This window comes from Excalfactoria chinensis, chromosome 2 (assembly GCF_039878825.1).
Source record: "Excalfactoria chinensis isolate bCotChi1 chromosome 2, bCotChi1.hap2, whole genome shotgun sequence".
Lineage (NCBI taxonomy): Eukaryota > Metazoa > Chordata > Aves > Galliformes > Phasianidae > Excalfactoria > Excalfactoria chinensis.
The window spans coordinates 134255062-134267962 of record NC_092826.1 but is presented as its reverse complement, the minus strand read 5'-3'; the positions used below and the strand labels follow the sequence as shown (position 1 = coordinate 134267962).

Here is a 12901-nt window from a genome sequence, read left to right as displayed (position 1 = left end):
ACTTTCCATTAAAACCTCTGTACATATAAGGCAGAAGAAAATCCTTGTCACTAAGGTTTGGTCTTCCCTCCAAACCACCAATGTATTGTGTTCAAGAACACAATCTCTGCTTAGCAGTTCCCTCAGCATTTTGTTTTTGTTTCTCTCACTTTGTGCTCTGCTTTCCTTTGCTTACTTTATACATAAAAGGAGAAGCCAGAAACAAAACACAGCTTCTTCATATGGAGTTTTCTGCAGAAAAAATGGTGATGCATCTATAGAGTTTATCTGGGAAAAAGCTGCTCTGAGGTTTTCTGTTTCTTCACCTGCAGATTACCTTGCTCTTGGCAGCAAACTTCCATATGCAACACAAGCTGTGAACTTCACAACATCTTTGAAAGATTTCTACTTCTTTTGTCAGAATGGTTGGTTTGTTTGGGCAGTGCTGCTGCTTAAAGAGGAATGTGCTGGGGTGAAAATCATTAACAACAGTCATGATGTACTGTTTCCTTCTTGATCCAATACACTGTCTTGCTAGTTCTATCTAGAGAAGCTCCTTAAAATGTAGAAGAGATGCTGTTAAAGCTGAGGGGTGCCAAGGGTTCAACTGTCGCCCATTTTCATCCTGGTGAGGACTTTGCTATCATTTCTGAATCTGTGCTGTTGGGTCATTCCAGAGCTAGTTCCAATTAGACCTGACTCCTAAGGCAAATATTTTGTTAATGATCTCAGAATCTTTGTATTGTTTGGTCTTCCCCTAACTGCAGGGGTATTTTACTAAGAACCTAACTGCAATAGCTGCTTGCTTATGGAGATGAAGAATTTAGGCCTACTTACAGCTATAAATGGGCTGACCTTGCAGTTATCATGTAAACCCCAGAGCTTTTGGCTCTTCATTTCATAACTTGCCCTGTAAGAAGAGATTGACTTCATAGCATCCTTGTAAATTCAATAAATAGAAGTTGAGTTCCTCAAAGGAAAATTCAGACTGTTAGAGATCAAGTAGTCTGAAGATCCTGCTGAGCATTCATCAGAATTAATGTGTGTTCATGCAGTTTGCCAGTTGTCCTCTGTGTTTAATGGTAGTGTAGCTGAACCCGGTTCATCTGCCCAAAGGGTTCTTTGTGGACATGCTGATCAGAGTCTCTCAGAGCATTTGGTCCTTGCCTGCCAAAAGGCTTATTTTAAGTGTGCCATGAAGTACTCATCTCAGTGCCCCTTACTTGTTGTCTTTACTTGGTGTTTTTTACTTTCCAGATCAGTATCTCTATCTTTCAAGGTCTTCAGAACTTCATCTATCAGCAAAGTTGTTGTAGTGATGGGTCAATTATCACCAGAGTGGCAGTCTGAAAAGTACAGAGGAAGATCAGAACCTTTTGTTCTATGAAGCATTGTCCTAAAAAGTTTTAGGTTTGCTCTTGAAACCATGAAAAAAAACAAAACAAATGAGTTTTGGTGAAGTCTTCTTTTAGCCATTGTTTGGTCTAGACTTTTAGCTTGAGATATGCTGCTCTTTCTTGGTCACTATGGGAATAATCCGTGTCAATAGGTGCTCAGGAAAGGAGCAGTTCTGTCTGCAGGAGATAAATGTACATCTGGGTTCTATGAGCACAAGCTCTACTGGGCTTTTGTGTTTCTTAACCAACGTTATGTATCTGTCCTGCTGTTTTTTATGTGCACTGAGGGGGGATTCTGGGATGTACCGTAATAAAAACCACTTGGAACAACAAAATCTCTCATTGCTCAAAAAAAACCATTTGTGTTGACGTGGTATTGCACCCTCACTAGTGCAAGGTGAACAACTTTCACCGATTCAGTCTTTCAGAAATGTTTTAATGCTGTTTGTGCAGTAGCTTACCAGAATGAAAAGCATTGTTTCCCTGAGAGCCTGTTTTTGCTAGAGGTGATTTAATGTATCAATTGGATTTAACGTTAGGATTTTGTGTTCGTTAACATTTGTAAGCAGCCTCTACAAGTCTCTAACCTAAAAGTACAGACTGTTGCAAATAAAAAATGTGTATTTAAAAAGCTTGCTTTGTAGTTTTAAAAGAAAGCACATGGTAGTATCGTAAGAGCATCTTCATTTCCAGGGTGACAGGGATTTGCATTTCCTTGAATCTTGTCCATTTCATATGGCATTTCATAGGAATCCATTTTGCCAAAGTTGAGACATCTATAGGAAGGTTACTTGGTAATGTATAAGACTTTCAGAAGGGCGTAGGGGTGGAATATTAAAGGCATTCTCTAAATACCATTAATATTCCAGCACTGCATTTGGCAACATTTTGATTCTGAAGAGAGTGCATGAGTTCAAGGTCAGAGAGATTGACTTGTGCTGTTCATTATAACCAATTATTGTGTGACAAATGAGTTTGAGATCAGGCTGAAAATTCTGTGAGAAAAATCAATAGTTCTAATCAGGGCCTTTCAGGTCATTTACCACCCTACCTTTTGTTACTTTGTCAGAAAAGAGCAAGATAAAACCTGTGTGACAGTGGGTTGCCTTCGTATTGTTACTTTCCATTTGAAACATATTTTGATATCTTGAATTATATTAATTTAGTTTAATTGCTTTTAGAAAGTTCTAAATGACTTCCAATTTGTAAGACTTAATTTTTTTCTTTTTTACTATTCTGATAAGATTTCTTAACTGGTATTATAAGCTCCATTTATTTTATTTCTTTTTCCTCTTTAGGAAGTATATCTAAGTCTTAAACCTGATTCAAACTGTTTGTGTCTAGTGAATAACAAATAAACCATACTGTCAGATGTGCTCTACTAATAACCTTAACTCCGTTTCAGGGATAATTTCAGAAGCTCTTCAGCTTCTAAAACAATATTTGAACGCTATTTTGACCAAGCAAAGCTTATGCTGAGAATTTTCTAACTTAATTTGCATTTCCCTTTGTAGTATCCAGATGAAGATGAAGAGACTAGATTGTACCGTTTGAAGATAGAAGAGCAGAAACGTCTAAGAGAAGAAATTCTGAAACAAAAGGAGTTGAGACGGCAGCAGCAAGCTGGTGCTAGAAAGAGAGAATTGCTAGAAAGGCTTGCACAGCAGCAACAGCAGCAACAGCAACCTTCTATGCAGCAATCCTACATGCAACAGGACGATGACTCTTCTGAGTACCCTGCCAACGGCAATCCTTACATACCCCACTCTGGCTTACAGACCAGGCAAAATGTGAAAAACAGACTTCTTGTTAAAAAGCAAGATATGGTAGTTCCAAATATTCAGCCCAAACATACAGACTACTCGCAGGTTGGGGCTAATATGCCATATCAAGGACAGCAAATGAAACCAGTGAAACAGCTGAGGCAGACCAGAACAGTATCTCCCAGTCAGCCTCAGGCATCGCAGAAAGTATTACAGACAAAACCTGCTGCAGCACCGCTGCCCACCACACAGACTGCTAGAGTGGCTTCCATACAAGCAAGGCCACAGGAAATGAAACCTGGCGTGAAAAGAACTGTCATGCAGCGGACAAACAGTGGTAGTGGAGATGTGCCCCATGTCGGCAGCAAAGTCAGGGTGATTAAGTTGTCAGGAGGGGTAAGTTTCCAAGGCTCATCTTGTGTGTGTGTGCTGTCATGGTTTGTTTCTGTGTGTTTCATTCTGTGTAAGTCCAAAATAAAACATAGGCCTAAGATGAAAGGGGAAGTAGCAGATTTATCAGACTTCATAATCCATATTTTAGATTTTCAGAATTGTAAGTTACTAGCAGTTACTCAGAAGTGTATGTTTGCCATAATGCTTTACTATCAAACAGTTATCGTTGATACCACCTTTTTTGGAAATAATTCTTTTAAGTTCTTTGTAACTTGAGTCTGCGAGACTGCTCAACTTAGCTCGTTTAGCTTAAGGTTGGTAGGTCTGAGCATGGCTCAGAAAAGGACTTACGTGGCTGTTTTTAAGGTTCAGTTAAAGGGCTAGGCTCCATTCATTAGTTGAAGCCACATAATTCAGTTGTGTGTAAGCACTGGCAGTAGCGTGGCTTCTGTACTCAAAGGGAGATTGTTTTTATTTCCTAGGGAAGCATGTTGTGAAACAAATTCAAGCAAGTATTGGAGGGGGACGTTTCATGCTAGAGGCTGGTTTTAAAACATTACCGTTTCACTTCTGCATCTAAATTAGATTTCCTTATCTTTTGATGAGGGGTCTGTTGTTTGTAGAGTGTCCCTTGAGCGCTAGTGTTGTGGATGACTCTCAGTGCCAGCCTTGATGTCAGTGTGCATAGTGAAGGTCTGGGGGATTGGTTAGGAAGTTTATAGACGGGAATTCTTCTGTCTTAACGAAGAGACAAATTAATTTGTTAGAGCTCTGGAGAAACTGAGATGAAGGGACGTGTTTGCCAGTGTGCAATCTGCCCTTGGTTTTTACGCTGAGGAGGGCATGATATATTTGATACTGTGATACAATGAAGGAGTTTGGGCAGATTTTTGTTGTTTTTCTTGTTTTTTTTGAGGTGTTCTTGTGTTGTTCTTTTTTTATGATGGGTTTTTGTTTTTTTCCTTTTTTTTAAGGAGAATGCTTCTTAAATTATGTAGAATGTTAACTAGAGGAACTTGCAGAACTGCTATGTAATGAAGTGAATGTCCTGTGTTAACAGGCTTGATAAAGCCTTGGAGGCTATGCTTTAGTTCATAGAAATGTGGAGGAAATCAGATGCTAAAACCTTAGCTAGATTTTATAGCTCATAAAAGCTAAATATGCTTAATACTTTGAATTGCGTAATAATATGCTCTTTCAAAATATGAACACAGAGGGCATTGTTGACTAAATAAAGCTGACAACAACCTGACTTAAAGGATGTCTGATTCCTCAGACATGGTAACTTAAGCACAGAAGAAAGTACCGGAGGTTGAAAGAAATTGTTTTTGTTGGGCTAAGAAATAATTATATATAGATATGTCTGCAGGAATCCCAGTGGTCTACAAGAGGTATGACAGGTTTGTTATTCATTAATAATTGAATAAAGCAATCGTGCACAACTCCTTTTATGATGTGGTGAAACAAAACAATGCCAGTCACCACTGCATACAGCTCTTCATAACAAAGGGTTATCAGTGCCCAAACTTTCAGCTGTAATGAAATCATTTTTTATCATAATGCCGTGTTTTAGGAAACTTTAGATGATTTGTTTCAGATAAGTCTCTTGGTAAGCAAGAGCAGTTAGCTTCATTAAATGCATGTATAGCTTCTCTTTCATCATACACTCGGGCACATTTGTTCTGTCCTTAACTTTGAGATACTGAGGTTTTACAAAAGTAAAGCAGTTTCTTTATATGTTACTTTCTCTTTTTTTTCCATGTAGTCATGGAAAATTTCATTTTTCCTTCCCACTGTGGAAGAATAAGAGCAGGCATTGCAATTAGCTGCCTAACGTTGATCAAGACGGTTGATTAATTTTTAATCTTTTGGTGACAAGCTGAATCTATATAACTTTGTTTCTCTGACCACACAAGGAAAAAGAAAAGAAGAGCAGTGTGGGGGAGCAATCTTGTCTCTTTTGAGAGGACTTTAAAGAATTTAATGCTGTTTGGACTCCGAGTACCATAAAGATCACATCGCATTTAGATTTCCTTTTAGCCCTGCCACCTTTTTAATTTATTTTCACACCTTTTGCATCAACCGTAGATGTACAGCAGAAGCCAAATCTCCTTCTCCCTAGTCATCCTCTTTAGCGTTTATTTGTGCTTCATATAGCTCCCTACCTTTGGTGGCTGTAATCTATAGGCATTGAATTCTGCAGTTAAGCAGCCCTGCTGTTGCTCTCAAGGCACTTTTCCTTTCTAGAGCTCTTTTGTGCAGTGATGTTTTTAAGACCCATGTACTGGTGAGATGTTTGCCATTAGACACAATGCAGGCTCCTTTTTGAAGCTCTTGATTCATGTTGGTAAAGACTTGGAAGGTGCCTTCTCTATCAGCCTGCCAGCTGTAGAGCAGCGTTGTAGTAGAGCTGTCAGCTGAAGAGCTGATTCCTTCGAGGCCAGCCCCATTACAAACTTACCTAGTCCAAATTAACCTAAAACAGAAGGTGGTGGCAAGGACTGTTTCTCTGCATTCAGCAGGACCTCATGTAGAACAGGTTCAAATGGTTGTGTGCTGCTGCTGACATTTTTTTATTTAACAGTTAAAGAGATGTACTTAATATATTGGTGAGATTTATGGTGCATAAAATGTTGGAAAAGAAAGGTTCATTTCTGGAGGGTAATATCTTTCACAATCTAAGCTTCTAACTGTATTTATCTGTATCACTGGGTGTTGCAGTACTATTGAGCACCTCTGACCTTTCAGATAAAGGTAATCCTTGTTATTTAAGAAGGTAAAATAGCCTTTCATCTGTTTCTACAGTATTCTCTCTTGAGAGGATTTTACTTCTTAAGTATTTTAACAGAACGGTAAGAATTACTAATTAAATTCCAAGAAATAATTTGTTCAGTTTATCTGATGTAGAAGCAGTCTTCATTTATGTCTTATTATTCTGGAGAAAGGAGAGGTAGAAAATATTCAGTATATTCTGTGTATGAATGAGTTTGCATATCAAGATGACTCAGGTGTTTTGCTTTATCTTTTTTTAACAAATTGCCTTTCCCCCATTAAAAACACTGTTATGTCTGTCCCTTTCCAATACACCCGTAATTTATGCAGGTATTTATGCAGTACAGTAAATAGTTTTCCATTAAAATATGATGCTCTTGGGAAAATGTAGTAGTGGCAAATCTTCAAAAGCTTAATACTTTGGATTGGGTATTTTGTGTGTTTTTTTTTTCTTGAGGCCCAAGAAGACTCTTGTCTTCATAGTCATCCTTTCCAGAAATAGGAGTTCAGTATATTTGCTGAGTATTTATGTTCCTTTGTGAACCTAATGAATTGCATGGGGTTTGAGAAGGCCAAGTGCAAGGTGTTGCGCTTGGGGCAGTCTGGGGTATATATGCAGACTGGGAGAGGAAGTCATTGAGGGCAGCCCTATGGAGAAGAAGTTGGTCATCCCAGTGGGTGAGAAGTTGGACATGAACCAGCAATGCACGCTTGTATCCTGGGATGCCAACAGCATCCAGGGTTGCATAAGCAAGACGGGTGGCAGCAGGGAAAGGAGGGGGAGGGGGTTGTCCCTCTCTACTGTGCCCTCCTGAGGTCCCTTCTGGGGTACTGCATCCAGGTCTGAGGCTCGCAGTGCAGGAGGGATGTGGAACTTTTGGAACGGGGCTAAAGGAGGGCCATGAATATAATCAGAGGGCTGGAGCACCTCTTCTCCAAAGACAGGCTGAGAAAGCCGGGCTTGTTTAACTTGGAAAAGAGAAGGTTCTGGAAAGATTACATTGCAGCTTTCCAGTGTTTGCAGGGAGCTTATACACGGGAGGGAAATCAACTTTTTACATGGGTTGGTAGAGACAGGACAAGGGGGAACTTTTTTTTTTTAACTAAAAGAGAGGAAGTTTAGAGGTTGGGGAGCTTCTTAACTTGAGGTAGTGTTAAGGCACTGGCAAAGGCTGCCCAGAGAAGTTGAGGATGCCCCATCTCTGGGGGGTGCTCAAGGCTGAGTTAGATGGGGCCTTGGGCAGCCTGAGCTGGTGTCTGATTTAGTGGTTGCTAACTCGGTCCATGGCAGGGGGCTTGGAGCTAGTTTATCATTGGAAAGGGGGCCTGAACTCAGTTCTAAAGATCTGCTTAGGAATGAACAAGTGAGCTGGTTGTTTATCAGAAAGCTGTGCCCACATAAACCAGTTACAGAAAAACAGCAGCAAAAGGACCAAGTGAATAGTTTGTTCTGCATTGAGGGGGGAGGAACTGTAGAGCATTCCTGACAGATTTATCTAGCCTTTTGTCCAAGGTCTCATGAAGTGTTTTTGAGCAATCATGTCCTTTCGATAGGTCACGTTTCTCTAGCACTTATGCTTCCTACAGTGATTTCCTTTGGGCTCTACAACCAGTCTGTCAGTAAATAGTTCTAGTACGTAACACAACCGCATTCTTTAGGTTGGTACATTATAAACACCTTTATTCCTGGAAGAACAGGTTTGTACCTTGATTTTATGAATTGAGTGCTGAACGTTTTCATTTAGTTGGAGGTTCTGTGGGAAATCGTAATAAAATCTTAAAATGTCTGTATCTTTCATTCATCTTATATTGTTGTTGGGTGTATTTTCTCTAGCCAGAAAATGATCTGCCATGCACAAAGTGATAAATGTCTGTACCAAAGGCCTGAAAATGCTGATTTCTTACGCTGCACCAAGAATGCGCCATTCTTTGTGGAAAGCTGCACAATGAGCTTTTTTGTATGTGTAAACTGCATAAAAAATCTCAGTGCTCCCCATTGGATTAAATGCAATATCTTATTAGTGATCTTAATTTCTGAGAACCTGAGATTCTTCATCTGAAAAGCTCGAAGAAAGGATTGGCAAGGTTTCTGTGAGAAGTCTGTCACAAAATTGCCCTCGGATTGTAAAAAGAAAATCAGAATGGAAGAGAAACAGCTTCATTCTAACGTGAAGTAACTGAGAAGGGAAAGTGATGAATGTGGAGTTCTGGATATGGAAAAAGACACTGATTTAAATGATTCTTGTTTGATAATGTAACCGTATCAACCAACTTCGCTTGAATGTTTGTATTTGTTTTTGCTTGCATGTGTATGTTCAAGTTTAATTAAAATCATTTTGACTTTAAATCTCTATAGCGCCTTTCATCTAAATTTATTAGGGCAGATAAAACATCAGGATTTCTTAACGTTTGTATAACAAGCTCTTGAGGGAACGCTGCCCAGTAATGCAGTGCTGGCAGCTCTGAGAAACAGCACACAGGAACTGGCCCCACATACAGCAATGTAGACGTAGTAAGCTGCAGAAGGACGTGGCAGTTTGTTCACATCTCATTATTTGAAGAAGGTCTGAATAATGCCCATAGTAGAAGCAGACTGGAGAAGCTGTGATGGCTTAACGTTCAGCTGCCATGTTTGTTTGGAGTGTGTCAGAATGGTCAAGACCGCTAAAGCACTGCTAATTTAAACCCTGCTGGAAAAGGACTCTGCCAGCCACAAGATAGCACTCTAGAAATAGTTCACAAATGGATGTGGTTTGCTTATTTCCACCTCTGAATATCAAGGTTGGGAAGGGGAGGAGAGGGGAAAGAGAAGTAAATTAGGGAGCCCTGTTCTATTTTAGTTATGAAAAAGATGTAGTGTTTTTGTGGAATATTTCTGAGCAATCAAACTGTCCTCCCAGTTATCCAGTGAGGATTGTCCACATAGAAACAGAATACGTCATGACTTTGGAGTCGTTCTTTATAGAAGTGAGGTGGGCTGTCCTGTGTTGTTGAGGACATTAGTTACTGGGGAAATGAGGGCATTTGTGGGCACCCTTAGCAACTTGAGGACTTAGGCTCATAGCCAGGCTAGGTGCAGGCAGTATGTTTTATATAACATATTCTATATGTTTTTAATAAAATCCTTGAAAGGGAGAATTCTAACTACGCTGAATTCACTATTGCTTTGGATAACTTGAAGCCAAAATACAATAAAATGTTACCTATTGTAAAGTGGAGGACAAGTTTCTCCTTTTCCTCGGGAGACTTTCAAATTGTATGTTGAAGAGGAGTTGTATCCTCCTGAATACCCTGAAAGCAAGGCATTTGGTATTGCTTGTCACGTTTTTAAGTCTCAAAGGAGAGTTTTTCTGCTGTTACAAGTGATGCAATGCAGAGTTTATATTGGCATGACCTTGGTGTTATGGAGTATCTAGTTTTCCACCTACCTGATGGAACAACTAAAATCAACTAACACTGTTAAAGTACATAATAAAAAGAGCGAGGTGTTTTTTGGATGAATGTCATAGAATACTAGAATGGCCTGGGTTGAAAAGAACCACAATGATCACCCAGTTCCAACCCCCCTGCTTCATGCAGGGTCACCAACCACCAGACCACGCTGCCCAGAGCCACATCCAGCCTGGCCTTTAGTGCCTGCAGTGATGGGGCATCCACAGCCTCCTTGGGCAACCTGTTCCAGTAATATTACTGGTGGGGTGGAGGACTGGAAATTTGCTTTATAGAAAAAACAAACGAACAAAAACCCTGCAGATTTGTTGGCGTTGTCTTGATTAGTTGCTTTTTTTATTTTTGACATTAGAACATTCTTTTTCTGTGTAACCTGGTCTAGGGAGCCTGCTTTGCCGGGGGGTTGGACTAGATGATCTCTAGAGGTCCCTTCCATCCACTATAATTCTGTAGTTCCGTGAGTTGGAGAGTCCCACTAGTGGCTGGAGATATGGAGGTAATGTAGTTTGTCCCTGCAGAGGCTGTGCAAGAAGCATAGGGCAGTGTGTGGGAAGGATTCAAGATGCCTTTAGTTTTAAGCTTCAAGGAGTGCAAGCTGGAGGAACTAGAAATGAGGGAAGCTCCCATTGCAGTGTGACACCTTGTGTCCAGCTGGAAAGGGCTCCTTCAGGGGCTCTGGGTTGCTGATGTTTTAAAACAGAAGTGTTTTCTGTTGGTGATGGCTCTGCATGACCAGCTTTATTATAAAGTATCCTGGATGTGGTGCCATCAGCTGAATTGGGACACGTGAAATCTTGGTTTTTGTTATCTACATTATCGTGCTGTATTTTGAGGTCAGAAACATAAAAACGAAGGTGATGCTTAAATAAGTTCCCAGTCCACAAACTGAATTTTGCTGCAGCTTTGACACAGCACTGTATATTTCACGTAACAAACTGGTGGATCCTTGTGCTAGAAGGACATGTAGTCATGATGGAGCACCTGATCAGCTATGTTTAGGTGCTGGTGAAACCAGCGTAGCACAGCTGGGGTTCTCTGATGCCTTTTGAGCAGTTCTCCATGCCCTTAGTTCTCTCAGTACACGCGGAGATACTTAAGAAGTCTATTAGTACATTGGTTTAAGTGGAATTAGGCCTTTAAAAAGGGTCGCCAGGTGTTTCTCATTGGTGTCTGGCAGATCGAAAACAGTTTTTCAGCTGTTCGGAGGCAGTGCTTGTTCATGTCACTGGTTTCTGGGATGTTTGGCAAGTGATTGAGCTTCCTATTCCCTGGTCCCTGCCTGTTTCATACCTGTTTGGAGCACCAGGTGAAAAGCAGATAATTATTAGGGTTTCTGATTACCGCCATGAAACAAATATTCATGTATAGTGGAAGGCTGTCTTCCTTGTTATGTACATAACTTAGCTTTACTGTTTTACTTGAGGATCAACAGCTGCCTCTGTAGATGTCTGACTGTAGCCAATTGTGGTATCAGACAAAAAGGAAAGGAGTTTACATATGAGAATCTATACAGCTGGTGAAAGAACAGTAAATTGCTCCTGTCCTTGGAGAGAAGATGAGTTCAGTAACATGGTAGATATTTTTTCCTCTTAACTACCGTGATGCTGCAGAAGCACTCATTTCTGGAAATATTGACTCGAACTGGTAGGAGATGAGGAGTTTCTCCTTCCTTAAAGGAAATCAATTACAGGATATTTTTTGGATTGAGTTTTTCCTGCAAGATTCATGTTGGAGAGAGTTTGATGTCTCGTAAACATGAGAAAAGAGGGGAATATTTTGCTTCTCTGGGTTATTTTTACACAAATCAGCAGTTTATTTCCTCTAAGTGCTTTATCCAGCATGCACATCCCTTTACTATTGGGTGATTTTGAATTAGCTTTATAAAGATTACATGGATAGACACAGCATTGTCGTCGTTAATAGAAACCTGTGCAGTGAGGTCTGTGGGCTGCAAGATCTCTAACAGTGCCAGTGACAGTGAAGTATGGCCTTATCGAAAGGAGAATTCATAAGAGGCTGCCCTGGGACACTGCACCACTATCCTTCTGTGTATCCTGACAATGTTATCTGTCCTCTCAGTACGGAGTATCAAATGTCTGTCACGAGTACAGAAATTAATTTAATGTCACCTGAAGACATGCAATTAATCTTTTAGAGGTTTTCATAATACCTTTACAGAAAGAGTTGCCAGTTTGGCGGATTTGGATTTTGGGGTTTAGCAGAAGATAAGGGAAATTAATTTTTCATCAGGGTTAATACAAGCTAGCAGGGCCACAAAGGCAGAGAGAAATGGTTTGGGAATTTGTCAAGTGTTGTCACTCTAGAATAATGCTGCTTAACGTCTGATAGGTGTAATCAAGAGTTGAGATTTCTATAGAGGGGGATTAATCAATTTGCTCACTACAGAATGCGAGTTGGTGATACCATTCCTTCATGGGGTTTAAGAATGAAAATAAGATTTGATCTGTCAAATTGCAGGAAGCTCTGACAGTATCAATAGGCATTTTTTTATCAGTACATTTTAAGGCATTTGTTATAAATAAATTTGTCCTGCTAATGTTGGTGGCAAATAAACTTCATCTTCATAACAAAACTGTCATCGTGATTATGATAGAGTGCAGAGCTTCGGCTCGCTAAATTCAGGCATCATACAATTCTGGTCTTAGAGTTTGTGATCTCATATTTGACAGAATGCTCTTTATGTTTCTGAATGCACAGCGCTGACAAGTGAGAGCATGTCAATATTGGAAAGCAGCCTTGATTAGTATCAGGGCATTGCTTCTAAAACTCATGGCCTTTGCGAATGACATCATTTCTGTTTTCTCTTAGTCTCCAGTTTCAGATTAAGTGCTGCAGATTCGTTCACAGTCAAGTTTGAAAAATACTTACTATGTTCATCAGATGTTTTTGCCTGGATCTTTTGAGTTTTGCTTAATTATACTCAGTAGGGAATAAGAAAAACACTTTGCCTTCATTGGCTTGCAGACAGAAAGTGAGATTCGCTTATCTGTAGAGGACTTAAGAGGAAGTTTGTGTTATAAAACTGAAGATAGTCATCAGTCTCAGGTCTTAGCATAGGACTCAGGTGAACTGGGAAGTGTTCTACCTGGCTTCTGCACCTTGGGTTGTATGAAGCAGGCCATGATG

General features: G+C 40.1%; 1 protein-coding gene across 5 annotated transcripts in view; it reads left to right on the top strand.

The window, feature by feature from the left end:
* Positions 1 to 12901, top strand: part of RBM33 (RNA binding motif protein 33) — an 85142-nt gene that overhangs the window by 55473 nt on the left and 16768 nt on the right. For 4 of the 5 annotated variants that reach the window (XM_072328042.1, XM_072328041.1, XM_072328040.1 and 1 more), the window contains exon 15: positions 2891 to 3535. In XM_072328042.1, coding sequence (XP_072184143.1) covers positions 2891 to 3535 — 645 coding nt within the window. Of the gene's footprint in view, positions 1 to 2890; positions 3536 to 8138; positions 8617 to 12901 lie in introns of those variants that run through there. The other variant, XM_072328044.1, reaches the window with a different exon arrangement.